Consider the following 10,410-nt stretch of genomic DNA (forward strand, 5'->3'; position numbering starts at 1 on the left):
TTCTGTTTCCCCTGATTTATACAGAAAATACGTAATAAACTCCTGCCATGTATTTCTGGGCCACAACTATGGCCAAAGGTCCTCCTGATCCCTGTCCACTTGGATCAGTGGAGACAGAAGGGTTCCTTCACACTCCTAAAAACTTGAATTTGGGACTCATTGTCACACAAAGCACAACGTTACCACCAAACTGCTCTTTGCTGACGTTTCCTTGTCTTTTTCAGGTCAGGTAAAAGCCTTAATCAGTGAAAAGGAGACAGACAACATCGTCCTTCCAAAGACCCCTCTGTGCTTCTGTACTGTGACTTTCCTAATATGTGTAAATATTGAAGAAGGAGAGAGTCAGACCTCTGAGGCGCCTGGAGAGCAAAGAACTGAGACAGAGTTTTCTTTTCTGCCAGAGACAATTCTAGAACATGGTTCATGAGAAGGAGAAAAAGGGGGATGAGATGGGTTCATTCACTTCAGCAGCAAGGCCAACTTGAATTTCTGTTAGAGAGACTAGAACTTGAAGCCTGCAATTCTGGATTCCCTAGAGACCATCAGTTACTGGTACAACAGCTGGCCTTGGGTGTCTGAGGACCCAGTGTCCTACCCTAGATTCCACCGTAAGCAGAGTGAAAAATACAGAGGCCCTTTGAAAAGGGGATCACCAACCTCTTACTGTTATCCGGTTCTGAATTCTGACAGCCAATACAGAAGTCCAGCAAAGATGACAAAAGGATGGGGCTTTCCTTGCAAGGCATGAACCAAACTAGACAACTGAAAAGGGACTTCAATGTCCCCGGGCTCCTTTGAGAATCCAGAAGCTTTCTCTGGGACGTCCTAGCCTTTGCCTGACTCTCTAGCCTCCTCCACATGTCCCTGGAGAGCAGTACCTCTTCCAGACTTGATTTCTCCTGCACCATGAGGTCCGTGTGGAGGAGGGAATCTGATTGCAGGCGATGTTGTTTATGTTTCCCTGCTTCCACCACTCTTCTTTGAATCAGCTCTTCTGACTTTCTGATGCACAAACACTGACCCCTTGGGATGCTCTTACCTGGTGAAGAGACAGAGAAGGAAGTCCAATAGTTCTAGTCTTCTTCCTCCAGGAGGCTTTCCAGGCACAAGACAAATACAGCAAGTTTATTGCTGTTTTTGCTTAGAGATGGCCGGAGCATCAGGCCTGAAGCATCCTCTTCCTGCTGCTTCCTCCTTTCCTGTCAGTGTTGGGCACTGTCAGAGCCTGGCAGCACCATTGTAAACACTATTTATGCTCATGAATATGGGACAAAGGAAGGGAATTTCTTAGCTCATTCACGCCCTGGTTCCCTGAAGGCTGATGAATCAGTTGCATCTTTCACTCTTACTGCTCATGTTTCTCTCCCTTTCACATGTTTACTGGCCTTTTCCCGCTGAGATATAAATGAGGACAAATAATGAAACCCTTTGTTCTGTACAAGATGGTTGAGATTGCTGGGCTGTGTGGCTGTAACACTGCACTCAGTCCACAGGATGCTAAACATACCAAGTCTTCTCGAATGAGCTGTGATTTGTATATTTTAAATATTTTTAAAAATAATGACAACAGGAATCTTCACTATAACTGTGGCCCTTTGAGAAGATATTATCTGTGAACCTTAATTTTTTTAAAAAAAGTAAGCTGGGCAGTGGTGGTGCACGCCTTTAATCCCAGCTCTCAGGAGGCAGAGACAGGCAGATCTCTGTGAGTTCGAAGCCATCCTGGTCTACAAGAGCTAGTTCTAGGACAAGCCCCCAAACTACAGAGAAACCCTGTCCAAAAAAAAAAAAAAATAAAAAACTGGAAAAAAATGTAACATTTCATGCTGAGACTTTTCAAAACTTCCTCAAGACACCTGTGATTCATAAAGACACAACTGTCAATGTTAGTGTACAGAAAGTATAAAACCCTGCATTTAATCTGTCCACGGGATGTCATATTCCATCCCCAGCTACCCATCACATACACAGCTTTCTAAGGTAATGCCATCTGCAGGGTGTTCCGCCATGTCAGAAACGTTAGGTATCCGCACTGTCTCCTGTGGCAGCTACTTATGTATATGTGGAGTGTCATTGCAGTTTCCATTTCAGTGGGAACATTTGGCCGGTAGCTTTAGTATTGGGCAACACAGTTTCTCAATGCCTCAAAGGACACATCTTGATGGACAGCACTGAGGGGGAACCTCACATAAGCCTGTTCAGGCAGCTTCACCTAAAGAAATCTTATAAATGTGTGCCTCTGGCCAGGATTCCTCATGTCTCCTGCCCCTGTATCAGGAACCCAGAAAGACAATCTGCTTTTGGACTCTGTATACACATTGTACACACTGAAGATAGTTTTCCTTGATCCCAGTGATTCTCAGCTTTGCATTTCTGGCTACAAGTGATTGATGTGTGTTGCTGGAAGTTGCAGTAGGTAGCTCCCCACCCTTCTGGGTTACTCCACCAGTGACAACACAGGCAGAGTTGGCCTGGCTTCCTTTTTGGTGTTTTGCAGCGGATAGCTGCCTGCTCAGAACCCACAGAAGCCTACTCTTCATCCCAGACAGCTGCAGCGGTCCTCTCTCCACAAACCCAGACCCAGGCTCTGCACTTCCCCTCTTGGTGAGTAGCACCCTTCCCCTCCTCGATTCCCTGGCTGTCATCTGTGTACTTGCTATGTGCTGCCCCATGTGCAATTATGTGTCCAGATGTCATATGCACCATGCCCTTTTCTATAACTTTCCCATACGGTTCAGGCTTCTTGTAGGATGAGTGACAAGACTCCCTCCTGACATACCGTGAAGGTCAAGCTCAAGACCATTGTTGGTGATTTGTACCTCAACGTGAGGAGAAACAGTGTTGGGACAGGTAGCAAGAGGGTTTCCAGGAGACAGAGAGGGTGACACCTTGGGTCTGAGAGATTGCCCATGGAAAGAATGTATATTGCAGAGAAAACCTGGGAACAAAAAACTTGACACCAAGAAGTGAGTAAAGCAGTGGACTACGGCTCATCGGACGATGAAGCTCAGTTGTTTAACCCCATGTCATAACTCTATGTTCAGGGCGTGAAGAGTGGTCCAGGAAAGACTGACTAAAAATATACGTGTAAAATTATGTGCAGGGTGTGTGTGGTGTTAAAGAGAAAGTGAGAAGATACGCCTCAGAAATTTAACATTAGCTAAAACTACAATGTATACTTGATTTTTAAATTTTTAATCATTTATATATAAGCCATGTGTGTGCATGCTTGCGTGCGCACATGTGTGTGTGTGTGTGTGTGTGTGTGTGTGTGTGTGTGTATTTGTGGTTTTGGATCTTTTTGTGTACTGTGAAAATATTCTTTTATGATCAGAAAGGAAGCCAAGTTATTTTAAATGATTATAGGTGTGTCCTTTCTTTTTCAGTATTTCCACCTTCTTCAGTTCTAAAAACACTTAAAGATTTTTTTACTTCTAATTATGCATGTGAACATGTGAGGAGGGCAGGTGTTTGAAGCATGGCGGTTGGTTGTGAGCCATCTGACATGGCTGGAATCCATACTCAGATCTCTGCAAGAGCGCTATCTGCTCTTAACTACTGAGCAATCTCTCCATGACCCCTACTCCCCTCTTCTTCAGTTCTTAATCAACCTGCTCTATAGTCAGCCAGCAGGTCAAGGAAGTTGTTGCTGAGCTGTTCTGGACCTGGAGGTAACCACCGTAGAGGGAATCTGTCCCTTTATTCTCTTTGCCAAACAATCCAAAGTAATAGCCATTCCAGCACCTGGAACCTCAGAGTCCTCTTCTTCCAGTTTCTGTCTACTCTAGCCTATATACGCTAGGCTTGGTCTTACAGGTCCCAAGGAAGAGAGCTCCTGATGCGCATGCACACACACAATGTAAGAGATGATTCAACTCACGAGTAGCAAATAGGACAAAGGTCAAAGTGTAGACTGGGGCCGTAACTCAGTTCACAGTAATTACTGGATGTGGGATTTGATGAGGCACCTCCCTCTGATTTTTCTGTCAGTTCCTTAAGGGAAGCAGAATAGGAAAATAATGTCTGAGTAAGCATGATTTCAGTCTGGCCTACCTCATAGGCATTTCCCACATCTGTAGAACGATCAGCTTTCCTCCGAACATTATGCTTTCATGTTTTATGTCTTAGTTGATGTATTTTTTTTTCTGCCACGGAGCAGTGCTCCCTCACCTTATCCCTGACTCTACGCCCTTCAAACCTCCAGGGTCAGCAAGAGTCACCTCCTCAGTGAAGACCTCCTGGATATTCCCTGGTGCTGAAACCAGAATTCTCTTTCCTCATCCCTACAACCTCTCAGGATGTGACTGTTGTGTCATTTTGAGTCTTAGCTTACCCACTGATCTTGAGAGTGGGCTTCTTGAGGGTGTCAATTAGCACACTGCTTCTGCCCAGCTGGGTGTCCGTCACACCTGGCCTTTGACTGTGAGATGGAAGTGATCTCAGCTCTCACAAACTTATGTTCCGACCAGAGTGTTTGCATATCCTTCTTGATTGTCCACCAAGCCCTGGGATCAGACAGGACTGTCATTGCTCCCGTTTCCCAGATGAGGAATCCAGGCTCTGTGAGAGTGTGTCCCTTGTCGCCAAGCCCTAACGGCAGAAAGGATAAACCAAAGGCAGAGTAACTATGATTCCTGGTCCAGTGCTCTCCCTGTTGTTCAGTTCTCCATGTAGACTCAGCTGCTAGGGTGTCCACAAGAAGGCCACAGGGAGACTGAAGGACAGGTCAATGGTGAGCTGAAGCCTTCTAACTCCCAGGAGACAGCCGAGTTCCTTACCTCTCTGTGAGTTTTTGTCATAAGTGGGCTTTCCTCCTCCTCCTTCCTCTTCTTTCGCCTCCTCTTTTTCTCCCTCCTTCTCAGCACAAGAAGAAAACGAAAGCAAGCTCTATGACTGGCTGTATAGTAATGCATTTGACAAGTATCTGGACAAAGATTAAAGAGAAATCAACTTAAAACTCCAAGACTGCCTGTGGTATTCGCTCACTACTTTAGGGAGCTCTGTTTGTTTTCTCCTTTGGTTCCCTCCAAATTTCTCCTGTGCCAGAAGCAGATTTATAATGGAAGAAAGATCAACTTTCGTAAGAAGCTGGTGCAGGATTTCAGTCCCAAATAGTGCCACCTGGGTGTGGACTGGGAGGCCCGCCCGGCTCCTGCAGAGCCACTGAAGCAGCTTGTAAGCAGGTGTGCTGACTGCTACTTCTGTTCCTTTCTTTCTCTCTCTCCTTTAAAAAAAAGCTGATAAAAACGGGTTGTGGTGGTGGCTCATGCCTTTAATCCCAGAACTTGGGAGGTAAAGGTAGGCAGATCTTTGTGAGCTTGAGGCTAGCTTGGTCTACAGAGCAAGTTCCAGGACAGGTTCCAAAGCTACACAGAGAAATCCTGTCTCAAAAAGAAAAAAAATCTGACAAGCAATGGTCCTTATAAATTCACACACTTGGTAAATATTCTAATACATTCCTGCATTGCAAAACTTAAAAGAAAAAAAATCAAGTATCCTTTTTCACCAGTGAGCATGGGTTAGGCTTATGCAGGAGAGCTTCTGTTCCAACCAGCAGCAAAGGGTATGAGCTCTTGTATATATATTTTACATTTTAATCTAATAATTTCAGTGGCCTCTTTTTATTAGCTTGAAGCACCTGTTTTTCTCTTTAATTGCCTATGTGTGGTTTTGGAGTAGGAGTATCACAATGTGACCAACTGCTGTATATGTTTGCTTCCCGACTTTTGTTCTGCAAGAAAATACTCCAGCATTGAGAGAACAGGGCAGGATCATAGGAGAACATTTACTGAGCAGAGATGTCCCTCCCTATAAATTTTGATACTGTGTACCCTCCTAAAGGCTAATACAAACCCATTCCCATAGCTATGCCCCCCGTACTATGAAGATCTCTTCATACTTGTGCCAGGATCATCACCCTAAAACTTGCTGTAACCAAAGACACATTCCTTTTCCAGCTTCTTTCTCTTGAAACTTTTCTCAGATGTCATGTGATCACCATTCAAACTCTTCTTACTAAGGAAAGTCAGGTGACATAAGCTACTAGTGTATATGGGATGATTTCTGACTCATGTCTCCAGGTCTGTCTCTGCTTCCCAGAGTCATTTGCTTAGTTAGGGTGCTTTTCATTTAGTGGGAAAGTAATTTTCATCCCCCAGAGTCTGCTTTTTTGTCTTTGTAGCTTAAAATTTTCCATCTTAACATGGACTTAGTGATGTCTCAGTGACACCCGGAATGTGACTGAACTGAAACCCATCGACCCTGAAGAGCCACTGATCCTAGAATAATTTAGAAAACCAATCTAGGGAGAATTTGTGATTCTCAAATTTAGGAAGAAAAGAGAAGAGTATAATTTTTCTGAAGAAAAAAATGCATGTCCCATTTCTATTCATCCAGAAGTATGTCAAGGCAATCATAAATAAAAATGTCTTCAGACTCCCAGAGTGAGTGTTGAAGTAATATATGGGCCATCCCCTGTTCAGAGGCTGGAGAATACTTAGTGATTGATAAAATGCCATAATTGGTTTGATGGAAAGAAAAAGAGAGAAAATAGAAGTACATACATGCACAGAGGCAAGGCTGGGAAGGAAAATAAGTTGATATCAGTTATTTGGAGATGTAAATGTTTGGGTATTTTGATTTTTCTCTCAACTTTTTATATTTGTCAAATATTTAAAAATTTTAAAAGATTTATTTTTTGGTATGGTTGTGTCTGTGTGGGAGTGTGTGCATGTGCAGGTTCCTATGGAAGCCAGAGGTATTGGTTCCTGCTGGAGCTGCAGTTATTAATGGTGATGGGGTTATTAGTGTGAGCTCCTTGATGTGGGTGCTGGGAACTGACTTGGGTCCTCTGTAAGAGCATTATACACTATTAACCACTGAAATATTTCTCTAACTCTGTAAAAAGGTTTTTTATTTTTATTTATTTATTTTTTTAAATATTTATTTATTTATTATGTATACAATATTCTGTCTGTGTGTATGCCTGATGGCCAGAAGAGGGCACCAGACCCCATTACAGATGGTTGTGAGCCACCATGTGGTTGCTGGGAATTGAACTCAGGACCTTGGGAAGAGCGGGCAATGCTCTTAACCTCTGAGCCATCTCTCCTGTCCCCTAAAAAGGCTTTTTAAAATTAAAAAAAAAACCAGTATGTCTAAAGACAATATAAGGATTTCCCCAGCTACTACCAGGTACAGCGAAATTCAGTGAGGCGGTGGCCAAGGCCACACTGAGTCAGATTTAGCCCCACTCCAGGCTCCCTTCTTTCTGTCTTGGGGGCCGATGTCTAAGTTATTCTTTTTTCTACATTTTTGGGTAACTTTTCCAGAGCTAATTTCAAACATGTGGAAGACAAAGAGGTCATGCGTATTTATTTGTTCATCTTCAGTATATCTTCATTTACCTATGTAATAGAATTTTACTTTTTAGACAAGGTTTTGCTAGTAGGCAGAATTCTGGTTTTTTTTTCCCCCAAGTCCTGGGATTACAGTCTCGCATCACCACCTCTACCCTATGCTTTAATACTTTAAAACTCTGAGTCTGTGTGGCTCCCTCATTTCCAAAGCACAGCACAAGACACTAAGGTGCTTGGAAGAGCTGCCGTGGGAAGGGCAGGAAAGGGAACTTTCTGATAATGAGGGCTTGCTGACAACGGAGATGACTGATTACTGAAAGAAAAACTCACTTTATTTTCTTCTTTATCTTGAAACTTTGCTGAGTCTTAGTAACAATAGCCACAAACATGTGAAGTAAGAACGAGTCCTTGTGTCCCCGTGAAACTATCACAATCATAGGTCTTCCTCCTCTCAAACTTCCTCACTCAGCTTTGCATCCTGTCTGCCCCTTGCTCTCCTCCATCTTCCCTTCCAGGAAATCTCTGATCTGCATTTGCCACCGAAGGCTAGGACGCGTTATCTGGAGTTTCATATAAGTGAAAACAAACAGTATATACAATTGAATTCACCTTCATTACTCAGCATAAAATTATTTTGAGACAGTTTGAGCTCCTGTGTGGGAGGCAGACCATTCCTTGCCCTGCTGTGTGGACATTTCAGCAGCTTCCCCATTCACCACTACATCAACAGTTTGGTGGTCCCTTTAGCTGCCACCAACAAAACTCGTTTGGGGGTTCATGTGCAAGCTTCTGTGGGGACACAGCTTGGGTTTTTTTCTTAGGAAATTATTTAGGCGTAGCATGGTTAGATGTAAGGCAAGCATTTGTTTGGCTTTTTACGAAGCTGCCAAACTGTTCTCCAGTGGCTGGGAGACGGCTCTTGTTAAAGTCCTTGCTGTGCAAGCACGAGGACACATTTGGATCTTCAGCACCAACAGAAGCCAAGTGTGGTGGTGATGTCTATAACCCCAGCTCTGAGGAGGCATCCCGTAAAGCTGAAGCAGTGAGCTCCAGGTTCAGTGAGAGATCCTACCATAACAAACAAAACAAAAAACAAAAAACCAATCAACTGGTAAACAAGCAAAAAGTAAAGAAAAAGATAAGCGCTGGAGAGATGGTTCAGCAGTTAAGAGAATTGGTGGCTCCTCTTCCAGAGGATCTGGGCTTGATCTCCAGAACTCACAGGATGGCTTACAAACGTTCTTAACTCCAGTTCCAGGGGATCTGATGCCCTCTTCTGGCCTCATCTGGTATTAGGCCCGCATCAGGTGCGCAGTCATACAAGCAGGCAAAACACCCATATGCATTTAAAAAATAAATAAAAAAGAAAGGTAGAGAGTGAAGGTCCTTGATGACCTTTGGCCTTCTCAGGCACAGGTATCCACACACTTATGTGTATACCCATATACAACACACACACACACACACACACACACACACACACACACACACACACACAGTCTTTCAGAATGGTTGCACCTCATTTTATGTAGTGAAATCCACAGGCAGAGTGGAAAGGAAAGCCACAGGAAAGGAGGCAGCAGAACACACTGGATCCAGCACCAAGATGTGTGGTACTGACAGAGGGTTGGGTGCAGGTGCTGTCCAGGCACAGACCCCTCCACAAAGGAGTCCATCTCTGGTTGCACAACCCTGTGTTTCTCTCTCCAGCTGAGTGCCGGAACACCCTTCTTTATGGATCCATGACCTGGTATTGCTCGCTCAAGCCTAGGCAGTATAACAAGGCAGGAGTGGGGGGAGCCTTTCCCAGACCTTACACAAGTTGAGACAGGAGGAAATGAACTACCAGGTAAGGATGTGCTGGAGACTACCTAAGAGCCCCTGTGGTTCCTCATCCACAGATGCAAGTTTTGCTGGTTATCTAAGTTAAAAGAAGTTAAACATTAAACCCTGGGTCTATTAGAGTAAAGAAGTAAGCTGTAACTCCCAAACTGTTACTTTCATTCTGTACTTTCAATAATATTCTGATAAGCAACTGTAGTCTGAAAAGGGACATAGATTCTAATGTTTGTGTGTGTGTGTGTGTGTGTGTGTGTGTGTGTGTGTGTGACTTTTTCACAAATACGAACAAGTTTGATGTTGAATTTCCACCTTTGGTGTTTGGTTCTAGAGTGCATCTATAAGTATGTTTTTTTTCCTGATGTTTGCCCTTTCTTTCTAGAAGCTGGCTGGCATCTGACTCACCATGATGTCCACAGAACTCACGGTGAGTATAGTCGTGCCTCAGAAATACTCTTACTCTCTGTCTTCCCTGCATGGGGATGTGGGACGAAATCTCCTATGGGGACTGATTTCCTGTGTGATCCTCTAGGGAAAGATCTCTGTCAGCAGTGCCCATCACTATGTGGGGTATTTCTGGTGACATCTATTCTCTCTGTGAACAGAGAGTAGGCATTGGGAGGGGCATGTTGTGAAGATAATACATTTAAATTTTAGATTTTATTAAAAGCTGAGGGGTTTTGTGCTCTTTTACTAGGATGGGCTTTGTCACATGTGTGTTTTGAAGCTCACACAGAAGAAAGCAAGGGAGAATCCATTTAATTTTTTTAAAAAGACTTATTATGTATACAGTGCTCTGCCTGCATGCATGCTTGAACACCAGAAGAGGGCACCAGATCTCCACAGAGAAAATCAAGGTTGCCTCCTCACCTTACTGGGATCAAATTTAGCAGTGTGTGCAACCATATCTGCAAATATTCCCAGACAATGCTAAGGACATATTGGTGTGTTATAATTGTGTTGACGACCTAATTGAGCCTCCCCATTCTGTAAGTCCTGAAAACCTACAAGGTATTTTGTTTTATTTTATTTATTTATTTATTTATTTTGGTTGTTCAAGACAGGGTTTCTCTGTGGTTTTTGGAGCCTGTCCTGGAACTAGCTCTTGTAGACCAGGCTGGCTTCGAACTCACAGAGATCCACCTGCCTCTGCCTCCTGAGTGCTGGGATTAAAGGCGTGCGCCACCACCGCCTGGCCCTACAAGGTATTTTT

The 10,410-nt window shown here is 43.8% G+C and overlaps 1 protein-coding gene across 1 annotated transcript in view; it reads left to right on the forward strand.

The window, feature by feature from the left end:
- The first annotated feature begins 9,603 nt into the window (after positions 1–9,603).
- Positions 9,604–10,410, forward strand: part of Ccr9 (C-C motif chemokine receptor 9) — an 11,802-nt gene continuing 10,995 nt past the window's right edge. Inside the window, exon 1 of the mRNA XM_005348167.3 lies at positions 9,604–9,624. Within this exon, the coding sequence (XP_005348224.1) occupies positions 9,604–9,624 (21 nt within the window). The remainder of the gene's footprint in view (positions 9,625–10,410) is intronic.

The sequence above is a fragment of the Microtus ochrogaster genome, chromosome 5, assembly GCF_000317375.1.
Source record: "Microtus ochrogaster isolate Prairie Vole_2 chromosome 5, MicOch1.0, whole genome shotgun sequence".
In the NCBI taxonomy this organism is placed as follows: Eukaryota; Metazoa; Chordata; class Mammalia; order Rodentia; family Cricetidae; genus Microtus; species Microtus ochrogaster.